General features: G+C 40.2%; 1 protein-coding gene across 1 annotated transcript in view; it reads left to right on the forward strand.

The window, feature by feature from the left end:
* Window positions 1-12,389, forward strand: part of LOC122815177 (solute carrier family 23 member 1-like) — a 489,586-nt gene extending 477,197 nt beyond the window's left edge. Inside the window, exon 12 of the mRNA XM_044087457.1 lies at window positions 11,578-12,389. Within this exon, the coding sequence (XP_043943392.1) occupies window positions 11,578-11,849 (272 nt within the window). The 3' untranslated portion in view covers window positions 11,850-12,389. The remainder of the gene's footprint in view (window positions 1-11,577) is intronic.
* Window positions 12,390-12,617: the final 228 nt, after the last annotated feature.

A 12,617-nucleotide genomic window follows, 5' to 3' on the forward strand; every position in this document is an offset into this window, starting at 1 on the left:
GACAGCCAACACTCAATCAGCAAGAAAGAATGAACAAAGTCAAGCTGTTAACCAAGGTTAACTATATTAACTAATCTAAAACTACTACAAAGTAATTACAAGAGAAAACTACAAAATTTTTAAGGAAAGACACAATTGAAAGAAATTACTTACCCAGAGCCAGTGTGAAGCACCCGGACTTGTTCAGCAGCAAACGAGATCTGGGGAATTCCCAAGGGCATCATGGGATAGGGTGTAAGCCAAGGGCTAGTTGAAGACCTCAAGCTTTTGTAAATGGTTGAGTCGGAATCAAGGATTGGTTCCGAACCCAAACAGTACAGAATGAAGGCGAGATAGGACAACATCACATCACATTGTTCTATTAATATCCCTGGTGTCTAGTGTCCACCTCAATATTGCAAGATTTGCTCATCAGTCTGGGGGATTTTATAGTATGACATATCTCACATGCACATGATATCTCACATGCACATGTGCGTGCGCACACACACACACACACATGCACACACGACTATACTGATGGACATACTCACCCAGACACATAATCATCATCATCGTTATCAACTCCCCTTTTCCCCATTTACTACATGGATCAGGGTGCTGCATTTACTGTCAGCATCTCTCTCAATTCAATGCCACTATCCTACCTTCTTTGACAGTCATGTCTGACTGTTGCAGGCCTTCTGTCAGACAACTCATCCACCTCTTTGCTGGATGCTTTCATTTCCTCTTGCCTTCTTGTCTGTCCCAAATCTTCTACACCAGATTGTCTTCATTTTTCTTCACATATGTTTGAATTACAGCAATCTGTTCTTTTTGAACTCTGAAATTGAAGCTACTTCAGCTTCTGCTCTAATGTCTTTACTTCTTTGTCTGTCCCACAATGTGCATCCTACCACCTGTCTGAGGCACTTCATCTCCATCACTTCTAGCTTCCTCAAATGCTCTGCCTTCACTACCCAGGTTTCTTCATCATGCATAGTACTTGTCCACTACTGTTTTGTACCCCTTACTTTTCAGCTTATTTGGCATTCTTCTGTCACACACTAACTCTGATACTCTGTGCCAAATGACTACAACCCCTCTCATTCTAGCTTTGACCTCTTCATTCAGACTTCCCTTCTCTTCAACAACCCCTTCCAGATACTTGAAGCTATTAACCATTCCACTAACTTCTCTTTATTTATTTATTTTATTTTACATTTGTTGACCGGGCTAGTCTAACTGGATACATGTTCATTTTCAGTAGTGGTCCAGGGAGATAAGCTCCAGCATTAGGTAATGTAACAGGACTACAAATGAAAATAAATCAAAACAGTAAATTATTACATAAGAATGAATACAGTTACAGCAAAAGGTGTAGTCTAATGTACTCAAATAGCTTCAAACAGCAAAGACTAAAAATGGTAAAAAATTAAAATCAGAGTAGGTTTAGGTTAGCATAGAAGCAACAAACAACAAAAGAGAAGGATAAGTAAGGGTGTTGAGTAAGCAGTAGTATGAGTAGTATATACAAGAGGTACAATGTTTGGCAATAGTTGGACAAAAAGAAAAATATGAGGAGAGGGGTGAAGGTATCTATCTAGTTGTTATGTTAGAAAAGCTTTGCGTAAAATTTCATAGGTAGCATAAGTACTAACACTGACACAGACAATATCAGGAGGAGGTGCGGGATTTTAGAAAAGTGAAGAGTAGGTTTCATGAAGTTAGAAGGAAATAAGAAAACTACAACACTGACTATGAATAGGATGTATTTGCACCCTAGTGGGTAATAGAGGGGGGAAAAGGAAGTATGCTAGATGGTTGTTAGTCTGGGTTAGTACATGGGCATAACCAATGTTCTTTAAGGTGTAGTTTTAGCTGGTGTTTGAAAAGTGATAAGTATGAAAGTAATTGTAGGTTGCTGGGGAGTTTGTTCCAACTCTTACCCACAGAATTTGAAAAGAGGGTGTCCCCGGCTTTATTAAGGGATTTCTGGGTGGTTACTTGTAATTTATTTGCTGAGCGAAAGGTAGTAAGATTTCTATAAGGAGTGGAAATGCTACAAAGAATAGGAATCCTATCGGTGTGAAAGAGAATCTTATGGGTAATTGTAAGCTGCTGAAATAGTAGCTGGTTTTGGAGTTCAAGCCAGCCTAGTTTTTTGAGGTTTAAACAGTGATGGGTTCTATATGGTGAACATGTAGCAAATCTGGCAATGTTGTTGTAGGAGGTTGCTAGTTTGTTTAGGTTCATTTTGGAAAGATTTGTATAGATAGATGAAGCATAGAGGAGAGGAGAGATCAGGTGAATATGGGCAATGGTGGTTTTGGCTTCAGGGGTGAGGAAGGACTTTATCTTATACAGTGAACCCAGTTTTCTGTTAACAGTTTTAATTGTAGTGTTAATATGTGTGTCAAAGTTCAGATTGTGATCTATTGTTACTCCTAAGAGCTTGGTGGTTGGATCAGGTGTAATTATAGTACCATTGCTGGATTTGACAGTTAGATATATTGGAGGGGACTTCTGTGTAGGAGTGAAAACAAGTAAATTGTTTTTTTGGTGTTTAATAGGAGGCAACGTTGCAAAAAACATTTTTCAACTGAGTTAAATACTGACTGGGTGATAGCTTGGAGCTTGGCAAATGAGGTGGCAGAACACACTAGTGTGCAATCATCTGCATAGTGGATGCAGGTAGATTGTGAAATAGTTAGCTGTAGGTCGTTGATAAAGATAGAGAAGAGGAGAGGTCCCAGGATGTAGCCTTGTGTGACCCCAAGAGTAATAGGAAGAAGAGTAGAAAGGTTATTGTCCCAGAGAACAGCCTGCTGTCTGTTTTCTAGGTAGGACTTAAACCACTGTAATTTCTTTGTGTTGAGTGAGTATTGTTCTAGTATTTGTAGTAGCAATTGATGGTTCACCATATCAAAGGCTTTTGATAGGTCTATAAACAAAGCAGTAGAAAGCCTATTATTGTTGTGATGCTTGTTGATGCTATCAGTGAAGGATAGTAGGGCAGTAGTAGTACTGTGGTATGGCCTAAAACCATGTTGACAGTCTGGTCTGCTAGAAGGTTATATAGGAGAAGGTGATCAAGCAGCTGGTGGTTGATACATTTTTCCATTATTTTGGCTAGAGGGGAGAGTAGGGCTATGGGGCAACAGTTAGATATTTTGGTTGAGTTATCACCCTTATGAAGAGGAATTATATGTGAAATTTTCCAGAGAGATGGGATAGAACCTTCAGTAGTAGTTCTATTGATTAGTATAGAAATAGGATAGGAGAGAACTTTAGCTGCAATTTGCAGGTATTCCGATGGTAAGAGATCAGCAGATGGGGTACATGGTTTAAGTTTTGTAAGTAAGGTGTGGATGAAAGGTGTAGAGACTGGATTTAGTTGAAAGGTAGGTGGTTTGATAGTCATGGAGAATGGGAGGGTTGGGGTAACAAGAGGTAAGGAATTTGCAAGAGACTGTACAGTTTCTGTAAAGGAGGTATTGAAGGTGTCAGCAATCTCCTTAGGTGTGCTTAGGGAAAGTGCTGAAGGAGTTGGAGTCTTGGAGTGTCTTGGGTGTAAAAGTCTGTCAATAGCTGTCCAGAATGTTTGGCGGGGTTTGTTGATGCCTGTCTTGGAGTTTAAGGTAGTAGTTTTTTTATCAAGGAGTATAGATTTCTTTGTGGTGTTTCTATGCTGTTTGTAGTTCTGGTGATCAGTTTGGCTTTTAGTACATTTCCATTTAGACCAGATCTTATTTCTTACTAGAATTTTTTGTCTTGTCTCTTTAGAGAGCAAAGGTACTGCTTTGCATCTGGTTCTAATAGAATGACTAGGGGCATGGTATCCAGTATTTGTAAAAATTTGGAGTTAAAATAGGATACTGCTTCATCAAGGGAGAGTTGTTTTAAGGGAGACCAATCACAGGCTTCAAGCTCTTTTTGGAAATGTATAGCATTAAAGTGTTTTCTGTTTCTTATAGTTTTAAAAATAGGTTGTTTAGAGAAGAGGGTTTTATGCCTAATTATATAGGTGAGTAAATGGTCACTAATATCATCAGGTAGGGTGTCTGCTATAGAAGTGAGGGGATGGTTTCTTACTAAGATCCAATCTAAGGTACATTCTTTGTTAGTAGGCTTATGGATTCTTGTTGGGGTGGTGATAAATTGAGAAAAGCCATACAAGTTTATATGGATTGAAGGTTGATTGGAAGTACAGCAATTCCAGTCTATATTGAAGTCTTCAAGTACTAAGGTTTCTTGAGGGAGGGAAGATGAGAAGATGCATACAATATTTTCAAGGTTGTTGATATTATTGCCTGGAGGTAGGTAGGAGCATATTATATAGATAGCTTTACTAGAATTGAGCTGGAGTTTAGAGACAAGGATTTCTACGTGATTATCTAATGGTGATTGTTAGTCTACTAGATATATATTTAGATCAGCTTTATACAAAATTGCTACGCCTCCACCTTTTTTTGTTATTCGGTCTGCCCTTATTATATTGTACCCTGGTGGGATGACTTTGTTATCTTTTGTTCCTGGTTTGAGCCAGGTTTCTGTTAGACATAGGACATCAAAGGAATGTATGTCCAGTAGAGTATGCAGTTGGCTAATTTTATTGTTTAAGCTCTGTATATTAAGATGGGCTATCAATAAGGAGTTAGCAGTTTTGGTCAGGGTTATATGAGTGGTGGTTTGGGGCTGTTGGGGGTTTAGTAGGGTATTGTTAGGTCCTGGGTTAGGGTGAATATCCCCATGAAGAAGAGGGTGTTGTTGAAATGTATGTAAGAGTTTCAGTAGTTTGAAGAGAGTATATAGTGATCTTCTGGTTTGTTGGAGATTAATGTGGGCTAGCTTATGATACTTTGGGGAGAGGTAGGTTGAGGTAGAGGTGATGTTTGCATGGTTGTGGGTAGTAGGTAGATTGGTAGGTGATGTTTGTTTTAGAGGATGGAGGAATGCAGTGATGTGTGAGTTTTCATACCATGTAAGTATGAGTGGTATGAGTAGTATGTGTATTGCAGTAAGAGAAAGGAGTAAGTTTTTAAGTTTAGGCTGATATGATGAAGGCATAGTGGAATGGGGAGTGATGTAAGTAAAGTAGTAATAGGATAGATAAGAAAGCCAGGAAGGATAGAGGTAGGTAGAGGTAATGTAAGTAAAGTAGTAATAGGACAGATAACAAAACCAAGAAGGATAGAGGTAGTTTAGTAGTGAGGAGGGGAATGTGAGAGAGTGCCTGTATATAGTGTGTAGGTACAGGTAATGAGCTAATTGGATAATTAGGGGAAGGGGAGTGTCCTATGAGGTATAAATCTAGGACCACTGGGGGTGGGTGGGAATTGAGGGTAGGGTAGGGGAGCGGAGTGAGCCTGCAGGGTGAACGGAGCGGGTTAGAAAACAAGTGGCTAAGGACACACAGAAAACCTGTGTGCAGCTGAAATCTGAGGAACAGTTCAGTAGATACTGGTAAGTATGGTGGGATAGAAATTGGGAAGTGCAAGGTAAGGGACAGTAGAGAGATGGATATCAGGTATTGGGAGGGTCTCAGATACAGTGATAATAGCAGGATAGGAAAGAGCTTCTAGGACTGTGCAGGAGAAAAGTTACTTAGGCTATCCTAAATTAGTGTAGGGTCTGAGCCTTACATCAGTTAATGTGAGGGCAAACAGTGCTAGGAATCAGCCTAGGTTATGGTGCCATCTAGTGGGAAAATAATGAATTTCAGCCAAAGCAGGTGAGCAGAGATGGTCGGTAGAAGGTATTCAAGCTCAAGAAACAGTTGCAGGAGACAGTACAAGGATAGAAATAAATAGATGGTGTAAGGGGTAGAGGGATAGGATAGGTATAATAGAATACCTTTAGGGGTAGAGGGAAAGTATGGCTGCTAGGTGTCCTGGCTAGGTAGCGTGCTAGAAAGCATATATAAATTGTTAGGCAAGTGTTCAGTTTTAGACAGCACATACTTTCTTGCCTCTTTAGGTAACAGGGATCTTTTACAGGACAGCGAGAGACTTTCTATTAAGTAACTGTTGTTAGGATAGTTTTCACGGGTCCTTTCGCCAGCTAGGTAGGTCCCACTGTATTATTACAGGGTAGTAGACAAACTTTCTTGCCTCTTTAGGTAACAGGGATCTTTTACAGGATGGCGAGAGACTTTCTATTAAGTATCTGTTGTTAGGATAGTTTGCGCGGGTCCTTTTGCCAGCTAGGTAGGTCCCACTGTATTATTACAGGGTAGTAGATAAATAAACTTTCTTGCTCTTTAGGTAACAGGGATCTTTTACAGGACGGCGAGAGACTTTCTATTAAGTATCTGTTGTTAGGATAGTTTGTGCGGGTCCTGTCGCCAGCTAGGTAGATCCCACTGTATTATTACAGGGTAGTAGACAAATAAACTTTCTTGCCTCTTTAGGTAACAGGGATCTTTTACAGGATGGTGAGAGACTTTCTATTAAGTATCTGTTGTTAGGATTGTTTGTGCGGGTCCTTTGCTAGCTAGGTAGGTCCCACTGTATTATTACAGGGTAGTAGACAATAAACAAGGACGCTAGGGCCAGGTACGCAGAGCAGCCAGTGGGTAGAATCCTGGATCTAAATATATCTCAATTTCAGCTTCTTCTGATTTCTACCATTTGCTGCCATTACAGCCATCTTATTTGTACTGTTTTGTTTCATGTTCCTTCAGTTTTGCATTCCATTCTCATATCATTTGCTGAAGCTCTCGTTCAGTCTGCCTATAATGCCACATCAACTGCATACAGCAGCTTTTTGTCATTCGTCCCCTCCAACCTGTTTGCTAATCTAGTCCATCACCAATATGAACACATCAGAGTTGAATTCTGATGCACACTCACTCCCGCTGGGGAACCCTCTGTGAGTCGAAACACTATTCGCACTTGTGTCATTAGGTACTTGTGTATATCCAGCATTAATTCTTCCAATGGTTCTGGTTGAACCATCACATGACTAACCAAATTATCTTTCTTGAGACGTTGTCATATGCTTTCTTCAAGTCTAGAAATGCCCAGTTGGACTCCTTCTTCATCTCTAACTTCTTCACAAATATTTTTCTCACAGCAAATATCAGGTCAGTTGTGCTGCATCCTGATATGAATCCATCTCCCATCTTACTTTCTACTACTCTACATAGTTATCAATCACCCTCTCCAGAACTTTCATGTAGCATGGCAGGGGGTTGATAACTCTATACTGCCCACAGTTATGAATGTCTCCTTTGTCCTTGTACACCGGCACTAGAATGATTATGCTCCAGTCATCTGGGATATGCCCTTCTCTCCAAACTGCTAGGAGTATCGTCTAGAGCCATTTTTCCTTAACTTGTTTAACACCTTGATCATATCTGCTGTGACCTTATCTGAGTCTGCTGCTTTCCCTGATTTCACCTTCCTTAGCACTGTTCTTACTTTTTCTAGGGTGGTCTCCTTTTCTTCTTTCATCATAAGCTGTATCTGGGGCTATACAGCTTCAGCAGGGTTTCGTCATTCAGAAACTGCTGGAAGTATTCCTTCAATCTGCTGTTGATGTCCTATGGACTAGTGAACAGGTTGATGATGGCATCCACTTATGAAGGGTGTATAATGACTATCTTTTTTATCTTTCTGTTTTTGTCTTGCAACCTGATAGTGTTTCTTTGTGCCAAGTGCTGAGCCACAATCCACAAGCTGATAAAGTGCCTCTGACTTCTTGTTTATGGCTACTGCAACTGCTCTCTTAGCCTCTTTATTAGACAACCAGTATTCCTTCTCAGCCCAGTCTGTCTTTTCTGTCTCCCACTGTTTCCAGCACTCCTTTTTTTATGAATTCCTGGACTTCTGCATCTGACCTCTAGTTTTCTTCATGTACTGCATTTCTATACCTGGCTCAGTGCATATCTGTTCCATAATCCTCACACATGCTGTTTTGAAGAGCTAACATTCTACTTCCTGTGGTGCTTGAGCCCTGAGTATTTTCTTGAACTCTTGTGATTTCTCTCCAATCAACTTCTAGATTTCAGCCCAGTCTTTGTTGACAGTAGAGCCTTCTCTGACCACTTCTTGCAGCAGTCAGTGGGTTATGCTGTGGGCTATTTCACTGGGGATGACTTTGAAATTATTCTACCTCAATGCCCTGTTCTTATTAGGAAGAAGTCTACCTGAGTCGCATGTTGGCTACTCTTGTATATGTGACCTTGTGACTTATCTCATTTGCTGGACTATGTGTTAGCCAGCATCAAACTATTTGACAGACAGAAGTCAAGAAGAATGGCCTTTCCTTATTTATTCATGTTGACCCAGACAATCCACATATCCTGTCCTGTCTGTCCTGATATGTGCATTTAGGTCCCCCATTATCAACACCAGCTCTTGTAGCCCTGTTTATTCTAGTACATCATGTAAATGCTGCCTGAATGCACTCTTTTCCTTGCTAGCACAACTGTGTTGTGGAGCACAGGCTGAGATTATGAATACTACCCTAATCTTACTCTAGAGTCTGACTGCCATGAGTCTATCATTAATTCTGATGGCATCCCTAACTGTCTTCTGAAGCTTCTTCCTCAGCACAAGTCCCACACCCTTTCTAGTCTGTCCTCATGAGCAGTAGACTATGGATCCCAAGCCAGGTGGCTTTGCTGTACTCCCCTTACACCTTTTCTGGAGAGAGAAGATGTCCAGCCTTCTCCTTGCCAGCATATCATTCACTTCCAAGCTGCATCCTGTCAGTGAACCTATAATGAGTGCAACAATAGTTCATGTTTGGCAGGTAAACTGGTTTTACATCCAGCCTTTGCTTATCAGAGCTAGCCCAGGTGGCAAGCTGGGTAACTGGTTAGCCAGAAGCTTATTGACCAGGGGCTTATGGGCTTTATGGAGGGCACTCTCAGGGCAAGAGTGACATATAGACCCTTCCCATCATTAGCATGGGCCTCTGATGTAGGTTGGAGTAGACTAGGTCCTAAACCCACTTATTCCCATCAAATGCAATGCACATTTTTAGAGAAATTATTCAACATGAACAAATCACCTAGAGATAATTTTGCACCATCACGTGGCCATCCCTGACACAGTGTGCAGTCTGTGATCCGTATTCTCCCATGCACACACCCACCCTACCTATCCCCTAACACCCCCTACTGTGACTATCAAGCCAGATGCACAGTCTCTCTCTCTCTCTCTCTCACACACACACGCTCACACCTGAGACCAGTCATCCCTCTGTGCGCAAACACACACACACACACACACACACACACACACACACACACACACACACACACACATCCCCAGACTACTACTTGTCTGCTAAACTCCCTAGCACTTATCTTTAACACAATCTCATCCATATAAAGTAATTGGTTAATGTGAAATTTTGGCTGTGTTCATTAACTCATCTGGCTGAGCTAAGTTATGTAGCCAAGCACATTTCTGAAATGCTTGTCTGGCTAAATGCCTTACCTCAGGAATTTCTGGGTGAGTGCACAGGGCTAATTAGCACAAGCTACTCCCCGAATGCCTCATTAGCATTTCTGGCCACACAGACACAGCATGGTGCTGTACCTCCTCATGGTAAAGCACTGCAGTATGGCTATCTGCCAGCAGTAAAAAAGATTGACTCCTAAAATGCAAGAGATGATGTCTTGCAAAGGTAAACAATAAAACAAAACAAAAAAACAAAGGAAATGATAATAATGGGAAAAACAGCATAAAAATGCAACCCTTCCTCCGTACACATATGATCTTTCTCCTTCAGATTATTTGATCAATATAAAATGTACATTTATCTTTGCATTGTAAGATACTTGGCGAGTTATAAGCTCATAGAATTTGCAATAATTTAGTAATGTGGAACTACAATGTGGATGATCTAGTGTGGTGGAAACATAACACTACCAAATTACAAGGCAGGGATGGTGTGGAAAGAGTCGAGACTCTCCCTTTCCTTTCTCACTTCTTTGCCCTAGCCACCAGTTGTCAATTGTTTCATCAGGTGAAATTCTGAGCTTGAGAAAAGTTACAGAGCATTTGCTTTCATAAGGAAAAATATAGTGGGACTCTAAGGTTTATGTCACAAACTGACAAATAAATGAGAGCCAACTCTTGAAATAACTCTATTTTGAAATCTAAAGGCTTAAGAATAACAACACTTATAGTGATTTCTTCAGCAAATACATAATTCTAGTGAACAGGAAAGTCAAATAACCTAACAAGTAATATTTTTCAGTCAGGCTCTGTGGTACACAGGGATGGAGCCCTTAACTGCTCCAGCTCTGGAAGAGCCAAATGAGGAGATGGATGAGTGAAGTGGTGTAGCTTGCTCACCTCTCCTGGGGTGAGAAGGGTTGCTCAAACTTAGGAGCACAGAGTCAGTGTTTTAGCAGCTACCGTCCTGATATCTGCCAGGACACACTTCTCCCTAAGATGAGTGAACTGGCATCAGTTGCTCTTTCTGGTTCTACAGGCTGATTTGTCCTGCCAGCATCTGGTTATGTTACTTGAGTTTTGGTTATTAACACCAAAGCCAGGACTCCATGTACCTGTGCTAGGGAGCAAAAGCAGCCAAAACACTTGCACAGTCAAACTGTGCTGGAGAATTCAACTATACTACTATGATAAAATTAGGCAAGTAACTAGAGTGGTGCAGTAAGTGATGTACTCCTGAACTGTAGACAGTTAAGCTCAACATTTAAGGCATTAACTAGCAACCAGAACACAATGTCAAGACGGTATTAAACTCCGTGATCTGATGTAACCTACAGCAAACTTGCCTAACTGTCAGAGTGCTAAAAAAAGTCTATAATATCCACGTACATAAGGAAAATGTTTAGATCTTTACAAAAGAGGAGATTCACTAACTTATTGATGGAGAAACTGGACTTCAATCTGTGACACTAGTGACTTGGATTTATATATATACAGGGCAAGGCACAAAAGGTAGGAAGTGACCAGCCCTGTTGGGTGTTCCTACTTTAGGATAAACAAGATGGGGGGAAATAATACACAATGGACCCCTAGTAGTTGATAACCAAACATGCTAATACCTTCAGTGTGGGTGATCTTTGGGGCAGATGGGTTCTCATGCCATTGCATGCTCTGTTTCCACTAAAAAGCAAGAACACTGACAGGAATTTGATTTACAGTTACTACCTGGCCCCATATAACACTTAACCTAATGGGCTCTTGATTCTCTGAACAATCAACACTACAAACCATTGATCCAAAAAGGGTATATACAGGTTTGTTTCTTGATAGTTGGCGAAGCCAGTTTCTGCTGGGCAAAGAAGTTCCTATGTGAGTAGGCCAAGACGTTTGGAGAGAAGCAGCAGAAGTATGGAACTACATAACTAAGGTAGTGCCTTGCACAGTCCTGTAATCATGTGAGAGGGAATGAGGAGGATATCCACAAAAAGTTCTTTGCAAGCAGTGTACACATAGGAAAGAATATTCTAACTCTAGCCAAACAAATAATAAAGCAATCATAACTGGCACTAGATTACCTTACTATAGTTAATGATAACAAGTGGTAAACTCTGTGCTTTATTTAAGTTATTTAATGCAGATATAATGACCATAAATACTGATACAAATTATTTTATTGCACTAGGATCCAAGAAAGAGCGGGGGATTACTGCATGGAAAGAAGCTCATGATAATGACATGGATAAAGACGAAGAAGATATTTCAGATGTTTACAACCTTCCTTTCAGTATTAATACAAAATGCTGCACATTTTCTTGGACAAAATACCTACCATTTTGCCCCAAACCACCTCCTAACCATAACCAAAATGGTGAAATCATTTCAGAACTAAAGAAACCAGATGCCAAAGGCATGAGTATAGCTAAAGCAAAGAACAATCTTGAAACAAAACTCTAACATATTACTGATTGTTCAACATGCAAACAATGAATAAATATGAATTAAGAAATACATATCTGCGGACATACATGCCAGGTGCTGCTGGTAAAAAAATTAGCTATATTTCTAAACAACCAGAAAATAAATTTATTTTAGAGAACTTGTTTTGTAGAGCTACTACATTTGGTTGCTTTTCTAAGAAATAAGGCAGTCGGTATTATAATCTACATTCTGGCAAATATTAGCTCAGCATCTGGTCTACAGCAGTGGCAACATCGCTAAGGACTGAGTAAAAGAACTGGATCTATTTCTACAACTCATTGTGAAATACATCTTGACATCAACAAGATATGTATGCAAGCATATTAGGATTACCTTTATTTACTGCAGCCTTTAATAGTCAGAGAAAATGGCTAATTTTCCTGCCAAAGTCGTGATACAGTTAGTGGTCTGCCTTACTAAATAACCAGTAAGGCTGTGTATATGTTTCTGAATGCAAAGAAATCCATCATCATTCCCTTCAGTAAAAACAATGACTCTTCACACTATCAAATTAACAATATCCTATGTACCTACAAAGTGGTAAGAGATCTGGGATCACAAATAAACTGTGACCTTAACTTTGACCACCATGTGTCTACTGTAGTATGGAAAGCTTTCTACATAGCACACTTCATTAGCAAAAGCACCGACTTTAGAGCAAAGGAGGTTATAACTCCTCTATACTCATCACTAATCAGGCCCATAATTGAGTATAATGATCCTTTCGGCATGAACCGTACAAAA

The sequence above is a fragment of the Protopterus annectens genome, chromosome 11.part0 (assembly GCF_019279795.1).
Source record: "Protopterus annectens isolate FY-2018-M chromosome 11.part0, PAN1.0, whole genome shotgun sequence".
NCBI lineage: Eukaryota > Metazoa > Chordata > Ceratodontiformes > Protopteridae > Protopterus > Protopterus annectens.